The sequence below is a fragment of the Harpegnathos saltator genome, unplaced genomic scaffold (assembly GCF_003227715.2).
Source record: "Harpegnathos saltator strain DR-91 unplaced genomic scaffold, Hsal_v8.6 scaffold844, whole genome shotgun sequence".
In the NCBI taxonomy this organism is placed as follows: domain Eukaryota; kingdom Metazoa; phylum Arthropoda; class Insecta; order Hymenoptera; family Formicidae; genus Harpegnathos; species Harpegnathos saltator.
The window spans coordinates 612,172-630,000 of NW_020230698.1; the positions used below are offsets into that span (position 1 = coordinate 612,172).

The 17,829-nt window shown below is 47.1% G+C and overlaps 1 protein-coding gene across 3 annotated transcripts in view; it reads left to right on the forward strand.

Annotated features, from left to right (window-relative positions):
• Positions 1-17,829, forward strand: part of Cph (BCL11 transcription factor chronophage) — a 39,201-nt gene that overhangs the window by 17,084 nt on the left and 4,288 nt on the right. For all 3 annotated transcript variants that reach the window (XM_025307262.1, XM_025307263.1, XM_025307261.1), the window contains one exon: positions 5,390-5,839. In XM_025307262.1, the coding sequence (XP_025163047.1) occupies positions 5,390-5,839 (450 nt within the window). The remainder of the gene's footprint in view (positions 1-5,389; positions 5,840-17,829) is intronic.

Sequence of the window (17,829 nt, forward strand, 5' to 3'; positions counted from 1 at the left end):
TTACTGGTTACGGTCGGAGCTCGCCCTGGGGATGATCGTAATTCAATTGCTCCGATGTGTCCTCTGGACGTTTTGACAGGACGGATGTCCTAACAAGGACACCGCCTCGGGATATCTTCGCCTGTGTGTCTCTCTGTGTAGCCCAGCGACGTGTATACGGATCGTACGGGGGTTGCGTTGCGTCGCGGAAAAACGACAGACGTCGTGGTGGAGTGACTCGCGGTCGGTGGTTAAACATACGCCGCGGAGGGCGGGGGGGAGGGAGGGGAGGGGAGAGGAGCAGGAGCGCGTTGTTAACGGCAGCTCGCAAATATGAAACCGGAGACGATCGCGAGCGCGTCGCGGGAGGCACGCTCGGGCTACTCTCGGGTTCCTTGATAATGATAAAAGGAAAATGCATGCTCGATTAAGCACGAATTGAATTCTCTCCGTCCGTCGGACGATGAACGAATAATACATTTCTCCGTCGCGACCATTCTCCCTATTCTCCCTCTAACTCGCTCGCTCCCGTGAATTAATGGATAAATACTCTATGCGGCGTAGGTACAAAAGTTAGGAAGTTGCGAATGAAATTCAGCTCGGTGGAATTGCAGTTGTCGACGGACACGGTTAAATCATTAAGACCGAATTGGATTGATTTTCGAGGACCGAAGTTTCCCGCGTTGGATGTTAAAAGGAGTCTCCTTCTCTCTATTCTCTCTTTTTAACGCGCGCGCGCGCGCAGGCTATCGTCGAGAATCGATTTTCCGACTGGTGTATTTTGCTAAGGACATAAGAAGGAAAATTAATGTGGAAAACTAATAACCTCGGAACGTTTCCCGCAGAGATTCCCGTGCACGTCCTTCCCACTCGTAGATGGAAATTACAAGGACGCTCGCAATAAGGGAGCCACCAGGCTTGGCGATCGCGACATTACGGATGTATAGGCCAATTTGTAAGCAATCCAACCTATATTCGCCGGGCGATATTATGTTTTTGCGTTATCTTCCTTCGGCTATTCACTTTCTCCTTCCTCCCCACGTTCTCATATACGTGGTCTTCGCGCGAGTGCAATCGCCTCTTTGTCTTTACGTCGGACGTAATTGTCGTTATCAAAAGCAGAGATGTACGGCGTTATTGCACGCGCTTTTGTGGTATTTTGATAATGTTGACAGGCGTGAAATTTATGTCTCGCACTCGATAATATTATCGTCAAGTTATCACTCGCATATCCCTGAGGACTCTCGACGGATTCGAATCAATGTGCTGTGAGTTTTCGAAACCCTTTTAATTATATCAGGAAACCTACTTAATTTAGTTTGCAAATTCTTGATTGAATTTGCAACTAAAATTGCACAGTTTCGTAGCAACTGACTTTCATGGAAGTTGAAGAGAAAATTATTCGTATACATATCCGTTAAACATTCATAATTTTTTCTACGATTTATTCCGACAAAGAAATTTCTTGTGGAACATTGTAACTGATGACGAGAAGTCTATTCTATTGTCAGAATTCTAAGCACAAAAAATCATAAATTATGTTGAGCATATGGGATGTGAGGGGAGGTCTGTATTACTATGTGATCTTTGGAATCGCTTCAGACAGCCAGTACTGACCGTCACAAGCAGGAAGCGCCTGTGGCAACTAGACAGCTTGAATGAAAAAGTTCCGGAGAAAAGATCACTTCACGACCAAACACGTCAAGCATTATCTTGCGCCCATGATAACGCGCGCCCCCATGATCCTCATGGTGAAAGAAACGATTAATCTCTCCAACTAGAAAGTTTCCCGCATCTGGCTTATTCATCAGATATCGCGCCAAGTGATTATCATCAAAATCGACACAGCACACTCTGGTGCCACCGAAACGTCAAAAAATTCCAAAATGTACAAACGACTTCGTCGTCTTCGAACCAGTCGCGTTTTTTTACCCTGAAATCCCAAAACTGCCCGATGATGAGCGACTTGAGGTCATCAGAGACAATTTTTGTTGCATCATCAAAAATTCTGACGAATAATGGACCGAATCAAGTGACAGCCCCAATAGAAACGCAGGCACAATCAGACGTATTGTGGCTGCACTGTGCGCGACACGAAACGGCAGCCGAAGACGCGCGCGAATAAATAGGCGGGTGATTTATGAAGTGGCGAAGAGACACGTGTCTCTCTCCGCCGTCCTCCTCCTTCGCTCACCTTAAGCTCACGGGGGTTGTTGGGTCTTCAGTCGCGCGCGCGCGCGCGCGCAGGGGTCGCGGAGGGGTTGCCTATGCTGCCGACAGTTTTGGTCCAACATCTGCCCCCGAAAAAACAAAAGCCCATTGTCGCTAACGACCGGTCGCGCGTCTCTTGTTTCTAACCGAGCGCTTTTGAATCGTAGGCGCATAACGGACTCGAGAGAGAGAGAGAGAGAGAGAGCACAGAGAGAGAGAGAGAGAGAGAGAGAGAGAGAGAGAGAGAGAGAGAGAGAGAGAGAGAGAGAGAGAGAGAGAGAGAGAGAGAGAGAGAGAGAGAGAGAGAGAGAGAGAGAGAGCCGTCCATTCAGGCCACTCGCGCCGCGCGGCTCCTTCCTTTCGCTCTCGGCCGACTTGACGTGGCCAGCTCGGCCGATTTGTTTTTTTCTTTCTTCTTTCTATTTTCTTCTTTTCCCCATCAACGCGCCAGCCAGCTAGCACACCACAGAGACCCGGACGCGGCCGGACGTCGTTTCGCTCTGCGGGACTTTTATCGAAAATGTTATCGGATTTTTAACGTCGCCGACGCGCGTCCCGCTTCTCCCTTTCTGCCTTTCTTCTCGCGCTCGATCGTCGCCGACGATCTCGGACGAGTGCGATTAAAATCTCGCGTTCCTGACGAAGAATGCGGGACGTCGCTCGGGGCGCAATTGTCTCGTCCGAACACGAGTTTCGACGCACCGAGACTCCGCGGACTTATCTCGCTTCCGGTTACCGTCGCTCTTCCGCCGTTGAAAAACGAGAAGGCGCAGATAGGAACCGCGAAAGTAAAAAGGAGTTCCACCACGCATCTCAGGTCGATGCCAGCCGGCGAAGGTTCGGGGCAGGATCTTTATCGAAATCTTTCTCGTAGTTGTGCGTGTGAAGCATGTGGAACCTTTTCCCGATGGAGACCGAAATCTGTTTGGTAAAGTCTATCGTCACGGGATAGACATCAGAACGATATTACGCAGCAGAGTATCGCCGCGAGTTTTGCGGAGTTTTATCTCATTTCCGTTACGATCGTTTCACAAAGTCGTCTAATTGCTTTCGCGTGTCCGTCGAAAGAATTTTTATCGAATTTATTATATTCGCTGGGGTTTCGCGTAACTTTCGAATAAAATATATGGGACATGGGTACACGAGTAACTCAAAATACAAAAGTCCCGGATTTAGAGTCTGTCCTTTAATACACGGCCGAGTTGCGCACACACAAATCTCCCAGATATAAAAATAAAGAACCCGCCGCGAAATAGCGGCAATCGATAGAAGAAGTCCTTGACTCGCGCTCCACGTCCGCAAATCCGTGTTCAGCCCACCGCTCGGGGTGTAACTCGGACTACAAAGGGTTGCAGCGAGCTCGGGCTTGCGCCCTGGCCAATGGTCAAGCGAGCTCCGCCCCGAAAGAATCGAACGGTGTTGGACGCACACAGCGAGGACGAGGAAAAGCAAGGAACGAGAACGGAGAAGGAAACGGCGGCAGCTGGGGGTAAACAAACAGGGGTGGCGTAAAGGTCGCAAAAAGAAACGCACGAGCGAAAGCGAAAGAGAAGAGAGCAGGAGAGATCTCTGGGAAGAGACGTGCGCGGAAGCGAGACGAGATTACGTGCGCGAGAGAGGAGGGACAAAGGCAGAAACGAGCGCAGGGTGAGGCGACAGCGACGACGGCGCGGGGTGGAGAGGAAGAAGAAGAGCAGGAGGAGGAGGAGGAGGGGTGGAGAACGATCGCCAAGACGGCGGAGGGTTTTTCTTGTTTCGTCGCGAGTCTGGCAGCCCCATTCGGACAGATATGGATACTCGACTCGCCGAAAGGAAAGATCGATATACGCGACTCCTGCCAATCTCTATGTTAATGCGCGGAACGTACGAAAGAGAAAGGACACGAGAGAGAAGGAGAAAGAGAGAGGGTGGGAGAGAGGGAGAGAGAGAGAGAGAGAGAGAGAGAGAGAGAGAGAGAGAGAGAGAGAGAGAGAGAGAGAGAAAGACGCCTCGCGCGAGAGAGGAGCCTCACGCGACGGCATTTCTCTCCCGTGAAGGACACTCAAAAGTGAATTGTTACGTCTGCGGCTGACCCCGGGGACCTCTGCCCCCTCGGACCGACGGTGAATTATAACGGTTGCGTAAGAGGAAATTAGTTCTGTTTGTTATCCGGGGAAAGTCCGCTCGCTCGAATTAGCTGAATACCGTCCGCGACCGCCGCGCGGTGTGGCCGTAGGAGCGTATACCGTCGCCGAGTCGCGGGCGCGGGAATTGAATCGTGAAAATGAAAAACCGTCGCAGAAGCGAGTCGACATTTTTGCGGGAGAGACATATTTGTCTCGCCCTTGCGTTTTGCCGATCGGCGTATTCGCGCGCGTCCATGTATTCCTATTATTTCCTGTTATATATCCGCCGCGGAAACGATCGATGCGTTACGGAATAAATAAATGTCCCCATTTGTAGATTTACTTTTAAACCATTTACTTTAATTATGTATAATTACGCCGATGGTTTTATGGCCGCTCGCTAAAGGTAGCCTGCTCGTATAGTGCCGCATGGCTTAATATCTCAGCGCGGAATTATGGCTGCGTCGGATTAATGGGTAAATCGTAAATCGTAATGATTAATGCTCCGCAGCGAATAATGCACGCGACACATGTCTACGATTGGTTACATAACGATTGGTCTGTAACACGTAAATATCGATAGTAATAAGTAATGTACCGCGTACTGACGTTGCTTTCACCGCTCGCCGGCCGGAGCAGGGAAACGATAATTGAATGATTTCTTCCCAGTATTATTGCAGTAATACGCTGTTCGTTATAGCACAATCGAACAATCTCCGCCACAGGATCGCATCGCACGGTCAACTTCGTTGGACTGTTCATGTACAGACGCTCTACTTTTTCTGTAAAACTGCGTCCAACGTATCGCGAAATAATTATTAAGCGACAGAGATATCCTCGCAGAATTGCATCTCTGATGAGAATCCCGATACATTCGATCGTACGGTCAACGAAAGCTATCGACATTATTCGCTAAGAAGCAAAACTCAAACATCCAAAGCGCGTGTACGTGTGTGAGATCCGAAGAATTAGTAAAATTAATTAATAAAGAAATATGCCAAACTTGATACGATGCTTTTTTTTTAGCTAAAGCGATTAACATGAATTCCGCAACGCGACTGAACGAAGCACGCCTCTCCCTCTTCTTGTTACAGCGGAAACCTCGCAAAACACCACGTCCCCAGACACCGTCCAATGCGGGGGCTGCAGGGCGTCCTACCCCCTCGGCGAGATCGTCCGGTTCATCGAGCACAAGGTCAACCACTGTCGGAGCAGCCTCCAGGGTTGCCACAGTCCGCCGGCGACGGCTGCGCCGGAGGACTCAGACCCGGAGGACGCCCTCGCCCTGAAGACCACCGATCCGGACTCGAAACTGAACTCGGTGCCGAGCATTTCCGCGCCGATCAACAAGAGGAGCGGTCGGCTGGAGAGCCCACCGACGCCGCAAGGCCCGGGACCGGATGCTGGGAGTCCGATCGACCTTAAGGCGAGCGCCAGCTCGACGCCCAAGAGACGGACGGAGGCTCCGGACGAGGACAAGGAGGACCTCCCGAAGAAGCAGAAAACCGAGTCCGTGGACGCCGACACGAACACAGTCAATTCCGGTAAGATCCTCGCGATCCTCTCCTTACCGCTTCTCTCCGTCGCACGATCTTTTTAAACACGCTGCGTTGTTTCGCCTCTGTGAATGGCGGATTTTAATGGTACGAGCATGAGCGAAGTATCTTTGATGTTCGTACGATATTCACCGTGTCAGCGGGTTATCGATGAACTTGAGGACCGAGCTTCTCCCTCTAGCTTTCTTTTTCTCTCTGAGATTACAGAGAGCAATATTCTCCCCGATGAAATTCGCACGTACGCGAGAAATGTATTCGCGTCTCGCCGGTCTTTTCAACGCGAACGATGACACCGATATGTTAATGAGGTTGCGTCGGAATTATCATCGCGTGCAATGGGAAGGTCCTACGTCGAAATCGACAACTCGGCGCGGTCTCGTTGTCACGGAGAAATGAAATATCGCTCATAGAACAATCCGGCATCTCTCCGTTCAATATTTTGCAGCCGGCTTCGTTAGGTTACGAATTCGGTCGAACTGCGCGGGCACGGAACGACGGCAAAAGCGTGTCAGGAGTTTTCGCCGTTGTAGGTGTGAGACGAAAAATTCGTATCGTCCGCCTGCTCCGGCGAATTGTCGATCGTCCGAGGGGGGATGGAAGAGAGGGTGTTTTAAAGTATCGTTATACGGGGTCCGCCATGTGATGTTGAACCTGGTCGAGCGGGCACGAACAATGGCTCGGTGGATTCGATTTTTGAATTTAAACCACCCGCTCGAGAATTGGGGTGAACCTGCCCCCTCCCTCCCCCACACCCTGCCCCTCGTTCCTATGACCCCCTTTTGTCGGGGACTACATTGTCGTACATCGAAGGGTTTAACGCGCGAGCGTCCTCATTCGGCGACGCTGGATAAAGTATTGCGTTATCTTCTTCGCCCTCGACTCCTTTGTGCGACTTCGAAACGGAGCAGAAGCGCTCTATAATCGAACTCGAATCGCGATTGTCCGGGAACGGCAAGTTTCGTTCTTGATATTTCTTTTTCTCCCCCTCCCTATTCCGTAACTCGCGGCGGCTCGCAAACTTAGATCGAGCGTCTCTGCGCCGCGATTGCGTTTTCTTTTATGTATAGAAAAAGAATTTGAGAGATGTTTCGTGTACATATTATATATTTATACGGACCCGAATATACCGTTGCGTGTGTAATCGTCACAGGCAATAAATTCTATTAGCGACGTGCAAACTAATTGCATGAGCATAACATTATTTCTTTATCAAGGTAAGATACAAGAGAGAATAACACGTATTCATTGTTATAATTTTAAGTGGTCTCGCGGACCATATTTATCGCAGTCGACGGGGGGTATAAAGCGAGCCTGAAGTTTCGCAACCGACATTCCGCGATTGAGGTTTACTCCGATTAACTTCAAAGAGTCCATCGCGGCCTCAAACGAAATTCACGCCGGCGACACCCCCGATGAATCGAATGTCTCTCCTTTGAGATTCTTATGCGGCGCTTAACCGTGCAAATTGACGCAAGAATCTGCTTTGCAACGCAGAACGGATTTCCCCGTCGCCCCCGATGACGGCCACTGTCGCTTCTTCTATTTTCCCTCGCAATTAAATTATTTTCATGTAATAACGGGCTCAAAACTTTGAATGATTACGGAAGAAAAAGGGAAAGAGGAGGAGAAATCATTTCCTCCTCATGATTCAGTTACGCGAGGCAGCGGATCGTGCATCTCTTTAATCAGTTTACGCGAAAGAGAGGCGTGATCTGTCTCGATGTGACCCGACAGTTGGCTCACGCAGTGGCAATCCACCGGCAGCGAAAAACGAACCTAAATTCGAGGAATGACTGTAGCAGTTAAATTTGTAGCGGTATGGAAAACGAGGACGGTGATCACGATGAAACATAATTGCGCCTCCCGAAGAGCGGCACATCGGCGGCGGTCGCTCGCTCGCGCACCGGTGTCTCTTTAAAGTTTTATCACGCTTCGCGGAACTCGCCCCGACCACCCCTTTGCTAGCTACACGTTCTCCGGCAGCGAGATGGATCGAGTGATCGAGTGAGGAGAAGAGAACAGGACAGGAAAGCGAGCGAGAGAGAGAGAGAGAGAGAGAGAGAGAGAGAGAGAGAGAGAGAGAGAGAGAGAGAGAGAAAGGGGGGAGGAGAGGAAGACAGAGTTAACCCTTTCCGAACTGTTCGACGATCGCTATAAGAATACTTCTCGCTCGTGCGCATCCCTTCGTGCGCCCGCGTCGGGGATATTCCTCGGTTAAGCCCCTTTTGTCGCCTTTTTTGTCGGATTTTTTTGCTACCGGACAACCACGTCGAAAAGCCCAATTAGAATCGTCCTATTGTTCGGCCACGTGGTCCGCACGAGCCGTCCACACGAGCGTGCCCATATGGGTGGACGCACGCCGGTGTGAGTGCACGATCGATTCCCGGGCGTTGCATGCGAACAGGTAAGGCAACGCGTATCAGGAACATGCACGTGGGGTGGCACTGACAGGACGTGCCAGGACCCTCGACCAGAGAGAGAGAGAGAGAGAGAGAGAGAGAGAGAGAGAGAGAGAGAGAGAGAGAGAGAGAGAGAGAGAGAGAAAGAGAGAGAGCGATGGGTCCCTCGCGTCGTTCCTAGCGGTTTCCTGCCGTGGACTCGCGAATCACTCGCGAGCCAAAAAACGACGAGGTTCGAGCGGCGTTAACGCGATCTTACGCGCTCGTCACTCGCGTACGTCGAAGCCCGTACGAAGAGCCAGGTTCTCGCAGAGACCAAGCGCCGATGGAAACACGTCGTCTCTTCTTCCGAGGGCCGAGATGCGTCGTACGCGGAGAATTAGCGACAGCGTTTTCTGAAAAACGCCGAATTTCGTCTCCCTTCATCTTCGTCTAACCGGATTCGCTGGAAACGCTGGGGAGATCTGCATCGCGCAAAAGAATGACTCGTGGAAGGGACGCCTCACGTGCGGCACGGCGAGGGGAAACGCGGAGTAGAGGCGGACGGGAAGAAGGAAAGGAGCGCGATAATCCGTCGAAATTGACACCAGCCAGCGCTCCCGGTGAGATGCAGATTTGATCTATCTGTCACGTTTGTCTGGGAATATTAATTCTCAGTCCGCGGGTGAGGTTTTTCCCTGGCAGCTTTATGGCTCCTTTCCGCCCTCCTGCCCCTCGCCGTCCTTCTTTCCCTCTGTCGGTAGCGCGAAGTCGACGACTTTCCGGACCGCCCGAGGTGAGCGGGGAATTGCTTGCGAATTGGCTGTCGCTCGGGGTTTCGGGGTCCTGCAACTTTTTCGTCCTTCTTCCTTCCGTTTTCGTTCTCGCGCGGAAGGAAGCCAACGACGAGAGGAGAGAACGGCGCGTACGAGCCAAAAACCGGCCATCGAGAACTCTCTCAGTCGCGCGTCTCGTATTATCGCCGGAACCGGCTCGTTTGCGTCCCACATACTTTGTCGTTGATTTACTTTCGTTCCATTTGATACATTCGTTCGTTCTAATCGCAGGCCAGCCTGCTATTCGCTTTATTCATTGAGCAATATGAAACCTGACTGTCGCGTGCGTTTGCTGCGTAAATATCGCAACAAATCTTGCGACTGATGAGAATAAAATAGAAGAACAAGCACGCTGATGTAAAAATCAACGTGCAAGCCTTCAATATGGCCGGTCCTTTGAGGAGTTTGCTTCCGTTTCGACTGTTCCAGTTCATATTTTACCTCCTTTCTTCCCCGACAATGACAAAAGGTGGCTGCGTTCTCCGCTTCCTTTGCGCTTACCTCGCGCGTCTCGTAAAAGGAATCTCGCGAGAGCGAGAAAGAGAGAGAGAGAGAGAGAAAGCAGGAGAAACGTCATCAAAGCTTACAAAGCAGAAGTTCAATATACACGACTTCAGCGCGCTGCGACGCGTTTAAATTACCAGGTCGAGTGGCTTTTTGATTAATTTTTTCCCTTACGTCCTCGACGACGTAAGACGAGTCCGTCATTCGCCGGCTTCCTCTTTTTCTCTCGTCATGCAACATTGCGAGAAGAATGAAACAGCTATAAAGCTGGAGATCACGACGAGAGTGAGAGCGAGAGAGAGAGAGAGAGAGAGAGAGAGAAAGAGAGACACATCACATTATACTCCTTCGTAACTTCCAGATAGAAAAAATGTCGCGCCTTCGTTTCGTTTTCGATACACTCTCGGTGAACTCTCGAGCCTTCTGCGCCGTTTGCGACGGACACACACGTGAATTCGCTCGCAATATGCGACTACTCGTAATTTCGCGTGCTCTCGATACTATTGTCCCGGTTCATGGGTGCGACCATTCCGCAACGACTCAAGAAAGACTCGTACGCTTCTAATAAATTGAGACTCGACCCTGAGGAGAGGGGTTAATAGCCACGGTGGTCCGTTCGCGCGAGGTTTGCGGTCGAACGGACAAACTGAGTAACGGAGGGCATAAAGGCCCGTGAAGCGTTCTCCGAGCAATACTTTCGTGGAACTATAGTGACCACAAGGAGTATGTTACGCGACCATTCAAATATTCCTTCGGAGAGGACAGAATCGCGCCGGTCGTCACATTCGCGATTTTAACGGCTTTGGCTCTTTGTCGCTCTTTGACGACTCTGCGGTAGGTTGAGGGGAGACGCGGTCGTAAATAAAAATTCGCTGAAAAGAAATCAGTAAGCCGCGGTCACGATACAGACCGGATACTACTATACTGATACTGATTGTGCGATTCTTCAATCTTTCTATTTTTTTCCTTTTTTTTCTTTTTTTTGCGTCGATGGTTTTATATAGATTGGGATTTATAAGGCTTTCAATTGCAATGTAATATTTTTTGCAGCTAAAAGAGCGCAATCGCTTTTAATTCGCTTTTCTCTATTGCGCGACGAAGTTCTGTTCGGATTTTTAATATGCTTTACAGCCCGTGCATGCCGCGGATGATTCACTTGATATGGTTTTCTATACCTTCTCTCTTGTGTGCGTATTTCTTTTTTTTTACGTTTTTTAAATTACTCTCTCGGCTATTTATTAATCTGTTTTGGTGCGTGTCGAACACTCGAACTTTCCGTTATTGCGTGACAGTTATCTCGGCTGGTTATTTAATTAATGGGTCCAGTAAAATGATTAAAATCACCCACAAACTATCCACCTGGACATGATCCGCTGCGCGTTGCCCCTTTTAACTGCAGCCCTTGTATCAACGACAAAGTGCATACGTCGCATACGTTGGCTAATCGATATTTTAATATTGTCACACGCCATACCGGATTAAAGGCCTTTGTATATGTTTGTATGTGCGTACGTGCGTGTATGCGTGTACGACGTGACGTCACGGCGCGGCAGATGTGTCCCGTCCAAAAAGATTTCCGGGAGCGCGACGCAGCATCGCATGCACATCGCGATTAAAATTCGCTCGCCTATAAATACCAGGATACGCCGGTTAACGCAATACTTGTAGCTTACAGTCAATAATTTATTTAAAGCTAATAATTTGTCGATGCGTGTGCGCGACATTTCTTTCTTCAATCAATCGTCAATATCATCGAGCGATATGTTAGCGTCGTTGCCTCTCCCAGCTGGGAAAAGATTTGCGATAATAGCTGATAGGGTTAATTTATAAACCGTACTATAAAACCATATAAAAACTTTCCGATGTTTTCTTGCTCACGAGTATCGCGAAATAATTGATTTGTCGGTGTCGATCGAGGCAAGTTTAAAGAGTCTGCGGAAACGTATCTCGGGGACAGTACCACATGACGAGAGAGAGAGAGAGAGAGAGAGAGAGGGGAAGGAGTTAAATTCATGTTAAGTCTGCCGTAAAAGGGTTGAAGGGAAGTATTCGTAGGATGACCAGGCCTCGAATCGTTGTTAAACAATGGCGTTCCGAACGATTTGCCCGTAAACGTCGCATGGGCCAATTTGTCGGGCAATTTCTGAAGAAAATCGTTCGGTCACTATCGTCGAAGGGCCGAGCAGCTTCATGTGTGCAGGCATATTGTTCATTTGAACTGTCCCTTCCGAGTACAGCTCTTACCCCCTGACTTGCAAACTCGTCTACAACGGTGGCCTCGCCGTGGCCTCGCAAAAATATTGGCAATTTAATCGAAATTGTCCGTTGATAAACCGTGAGGAAAGTTCGTCTCTCAAACTCACGCGTTTTAAAAGTATCAATGACGTGTCGCATGATTAAGGGAAATCCAATATTCGCGTGTGCGATCTTCATTTTTTCAGATATGGACTTGGGAGACGACAACTTTTCTAATCGCAATCTCCATTTTTCGTTAAATGTAGATTTAACACGGTCCGGGAATCAAGCTGTCGATTGATTTCGCGAAGCCGTCGAGAATACGCGAGACGCGTATCGAATTTCCCGTTTATCCAGTGATGGAGTCGTGGTGAAAACGATAATGTACGCTCGCGTTTCCCAAGTTCCAGCCGGCTAGCCAGCCATTTCCCATAGACACGGCCAGGGAAATCTGAAGAAATAATCCTAACGGATGGCCACCCGTGAGGTTTGCATATGAAAGGCGCCCGCTCGTGAATCGATACACCTTTATTATGCTCGAGAACTTGCTTATCTCTCGCGCCGCCCCCGCCGGCATTCTCTCCCCGGGGAAGTCGGCAATATTTTCGACTTCCGGAGAAAAAAGGAGCCGGTCGGAGAAAGGGACGAGGGTGCGAAGAGGCGGCGATGATGGCTGCGGCGGTTAATGCCCGAAGCGTGAAACAATACGCTGCATTCTCGTGCTCCACTACACGACCGGCTGCTTGTTTCGGGGATGATTCGACCGCCCCGCTCTCTTTCTCACTCTCTAATTTCTATCCGGCGCCGAAACCCTCGACCAATGTGTACTTGACGCCCTCGCGCCCTGTCGAAGGATCCGGATGACTCGGGGAAAATTTCGAAACTTTCTCGTCCGACTCGATTCGTTCCTCCGCGTTGCCGCTGCTCGTTTCGGTTTCTCGATTTAACTTGAAACGCCGGGAGAATTACAACGGCGCGTGCACGCACCGCGAACGTCGTTTCCGAGGGTGGAACGAAGAAATCTTGGAAAATTCCCCGACGGGACTGAATTTCGTCACGCGCGCGTTTCAGTTCGCGTAACTTCGACCAACCTTAGGAGAGAACGTCGCGCCGCAAAATCGCCGTGGATTCCTCGGCGTTGTTCCCTCGCGATCTTCGCGTCTTGTTCGTCGACTTTCTCCTCGCTCTTTCCGACCGTCGAAAAATCGCGCGCGTCAATGGGATGAGATCGCGACGATCGTCGTTCGTTCTGCGCCGCGGTACGACGACGCACGAACGCTGCAAGCGTAATCCTGGTGAAAGGTCAGCAAGAACGGCGAAGAGAAGAAAAAAAAGTCCCTCGCCCACTGTCGGGCTCGTTATTCTACTTAGCACCTTGTTACATACAACGAAATGTGTTCTATTGTGTATTGTCGCGGGATAAACTATCATTTACCCGCTGACGGCGTCGGGTTGTTCCTAATTTTATTTAAGATTCATTGTCTTCACATCCTGCTCGTCATCGGGCGATCTCTCGAAGCCTCGCGTTTCTACGAATTGCCCTGAGTAACCTCGCGTCGACGCTGTAACGTGAAGACTGCACGAGGAAACGAGGAAACGAGGAAGTAACTCGTAAAGCTGTCGAAAATATCCGTGACATTCGTCTCTCTGGCATGTTTGCTGCATTATTTAATACAACTGTGTACGAAGCCAATTTCTCTCCCTCTCTCTATGCATTTTTATTGGCTATGTATTCAAGTTATTCTTATACCCGAATAATACTTTCAATGATATTAGGACAGAAACATTTGAAAGAGGAAGAGGTGAAATCAAGAAACGCGAATGAAAGGCACCCGTAAGTAATCATTTCAAAATAAAACGCATTTCAAAATCTACAGACGAAGCTTTTGTTCTTCAATCAATGATAGAAGTTGAACACCCCAAATAGCACATTGGAAAAGATATCGTTTATCTATCTCACAGCTCGGGTGAACATTAAAAATAATGAACCTCGCAAGAACCTCACGAGAACTCCAAATAACAATATGTCGCACTTCTTTCTTCGCACGCGACAATTTTATATATCAAACTAGATATAAACGCATATTATCGCGCACTATTTTTTATTATCTCTGGCCGAAAACCAATGCGATTTATATATGAGCACGCATTATAAAGTATGACGCTTTCTGAGCGTTTGATTTGCACACTCATCGACTTTCGTCGACTCCTTCGACTCCTGTGACTCTGCATCCATCCAATGTTCAGTCCCCTCAGCATCCAGAACGAGTTCCTTTCTTCACAATATTTTGTCGCTTTTTCTTTTTCTTTGTTTATCTCTTCTCTTTCATTAATTTCGATGGGATTTAAGGAAAAAGAATGGCGAGACATATGATCAAAGAAACATATGATCGCGTTCAAGAGATGAGATTTTTATCACAAAAAGAAGTAAACACGATATTGCATCATTCCGAAAATGTATACGTGAGACGCGATTCGCGTAGAATCAATCGCGAATGAAAATTACGACGTTTAGACAAGAGAGAAAAAATGAAAATATTTTGTTTCGCCAATGGTAATTCGAAAGAAACGCATGTCCTGTTTCGTAAGGACTAAGTTGTAATGTAAATAAACGCGCGTACCGAATTTATCGGTAATTTCAAATGAAATATTATCGCCTCTGACACGCGTAAAAACTATAGAATGTACGCGTAGAAAATTGATAAACTCGACAGACATAAAATTTATCAAGCCAAATAAGATAAATAATGGTGAATTTCACGTGCGATGGCGCAATTCTGATCAAATTTTCACATTACACATTACTCGAAGCAGGAGTTATATTGATTGAATCGCAGCAAATAATTCCATATCTTGATTTCAATATAATAACAAACTGAAGCATTTATTGTAACTGAAGCATTTATTGTAAACTGAAGCATTATCTGTATCTTCTAATGATTCAGAATAAATATAAAAGAGAGAAATATATATTACATCTTAAAGATTCTGTTGTCTTAAATGTTCTGTAATACGGTCATTGAAAGACACGATCTCCTGATTATTTCGAGCAACGTGTGAAAAAAGTATAATTAAATCGCATTGATTTTCTCGAGATATTGCAAACACCCATCACCATAAAAATGTCTTTTCTTCTCTGACTCACCGATACACAGTAGACAGAGTCAGCCGCGTTCTGCTGCGGATCTGTAACAAAAAATATAGTTTCGTTAGTTAAACCGTTAAGTTAAAAGTCAGGTTAGGTTGAGTTCAGTTCGCGGAAGCGCGCGCGCAGATACAAATGTTGATCCTTTGCCATCGTAATTCAACGGCTTTTATTCCAATCACTCGGTTTTCGATCGCAATGAATCAAGAAAAAATGTACAAACGATCAGTGAACCTCACCTTCAAGCCGACTCTGCTCGACCCGAATCGGATCCTCCGATGCGGCATCGGCGTCCGTCGAAACTGTGTCCCGGTAACTGCAGCTATCGCGTGGCCGCAAACTCCAGCAGATCTGTAACAAAAAGCGAGTTTCCTCATTAGTATTACAGCGACAAATGCGCCACGCATCAAGAGTACAAAGACTCGAAACTACAAATTAGCTTCTTCAACTTAACCAAGTTAACCAATAAAAGTTTACCTTTAAAGACCATGAAACACTGCTGTTGCTTAAGATGCTCCGGATCGTCACGCGCACACACACACATACACACGTACGCACGCACACACATGCACGAATATTACACGTTACACGCACGCGTATACTGTGATCGAGCGTGAAAATTCGGAAATTATTACGCGCGGCGATCCGCCGATCCGTCCGCCGCCGCGGCGTAAACAATAATGGAAGCGGTCGCGGCAGTTGCGTACTTAAGAACATGTTGTTTTCAAAATCGCGTGACCTTCTCCCGCCGGGACGCGTCTCAAAGAGCCCGTAACGTTGTATAAAATTTACCTTTATAAACAAAAAGGTAAAAAGAGGCGCCAAGTATACGCGCAACACGTATTGTGTTATTTTTAGAAATTTCAAATTATTTCTTTTCAAGTTATATATGTAACATAAAATTTTACAAGCAAAATTTATAACTATAATAAAACTCTACAACACTACTTTGCAAAAGAAATGATATAAACGGCAATGTTTGAGCTTTTAGTACTGTGCATCGTACCGCATCTGAGCGTGTATCTTTGGGCGATATAATTTATTATTTTCATTATACAAGTAATAAGCTTGTACAAGTAAAACCTATATCTTTAATAATAAATTCTTCTGTTGAATACTATAAATAAAACTCTACAAAACTGTTCTACAAAAAATGATATAACAAAACAATAGCATCAACTGAAAAACTTTACTCAACATCAACTCTGCAAATGAGAGCGATTTACAATCTGAAGATAAATGTATCGAAAACTCCCAATGATACACAGTCCGGTACTTCAGAAACAGTCTTCATTATTTACTAAAACACTGAGTTTTATGGTTATTTTACTTGCTATTATAATAAATTAGTTAATATAACAATGCAGTAAAAAATATTTAATGCAAACAATCTTGGCTTCTCTCTTTCTCTCTTTCTCTCTCTCTCTCTCTTTCTCTCTCTCTCTCTCTCTCTCTCTCTCTCTCTCTCTCTCTCGCACGCTCTCGCTTTCTTTCTCTTTCTCGCACATTTCCATTCCTTTATTCCAACAATATTCTTCTCTCTCTTACTCTCTATCGCTTGCTGACTCGCACTCACTGCTTTTTCAGCACACTTGTAATGCCTCTGGTGTCGGAAAAGTGAGATGCACAAATTCTCTCTCCTCTGCAGTCTTTCTTACTTTCTTACTGAATCGAAATTTTCCGTGATTTGGACTTTATTTTAAAATATCTACACTTAGAGACAACGTACACAAAAAGCACAAGGACACTTTTCTTCTTATTTTTTAAGGCCGAATCGATTGGGACTGAAAAAACCTCGATCGGTTTAGCCATTGCTGAGATATGAATATCTCACTTCGTTTCAACTCGTAGTTTCGCGTAATAGGCACGGTGTGTCTCGCGTCGTTCTTCGCGTCGCAACTTCGTTGCGCTTGAACTTGGCACGAGGCACTACCCTGCCACTTGATTTCATTTACATCATAAAGGAATAAATGTGTCACTAAAAATAATCGCTGATAAAAATTACCTTTAATCGATGTAACACACACATTTTATGTTGAAAGCATCCAGCAGGAAAATTAATATAAATATATCCTGTCGACGAGAAACAAATATTGAGGAAGTCAAAGAAAGATAATAAAGTAAATAAAAAAATTGCCCTCGGTCAACGACAAAATAGTGTTTTCAAGCTGATCTATCGCAAAAAAATACGCCACAATCCAACGATTGTTCGGCTTTAAGACGATCCCGAAGCTGCGTTCCTAACAAAGATCTCTCCCTATCGCGAACGGCCATTTAATTAGGACCACTTTATTTTGCTGCAGCCTTTTGTCTCCGGCTGACTTTCCTTCCCGTCGCCGTAGTACCGCGAGACAGTAAGGTACGACGGGTAGAAGAGACCGAGACTCTGAACTTTTTAATCTCTTACAAGAGAGGAAGCACCCCTGCCCGCTACAGCGCGCTCATATTTATCTCGTCTAAGAAGTTTCTTCCCGAACAACGCTGCGAGCGTATTTATTCATCCAACTGCGGCACGCTCGCGTTCACGAACTTGTCGAGTTCGGTCTTGCCGAATTGAAGGAGAAAGGAATCCGCGACTCGTTCGTTAGTTAGGAAGTTTCTTTAACACTAGGGCAACCGATAACACGCGCGCGCGCGCACGTGTTTGTGGCGGTTGAAGAAAACCATAGTCGAAAAATTGCAAATCTTTAACGAGAAATATGATTTAAAAAAAATGTTCATTTAGACGAAATCCTTCAAAGGAACGCGAGATCGAAATTTTTATCTAATAAAAAATGTTCACGTGATGTGGTCACGTACATTATTATCATCGACATGTTTCATCGCGATGTGAAACGATACGTGGTGTCAAGAAATCTTATCGAAATCTTCCCCCAGAGG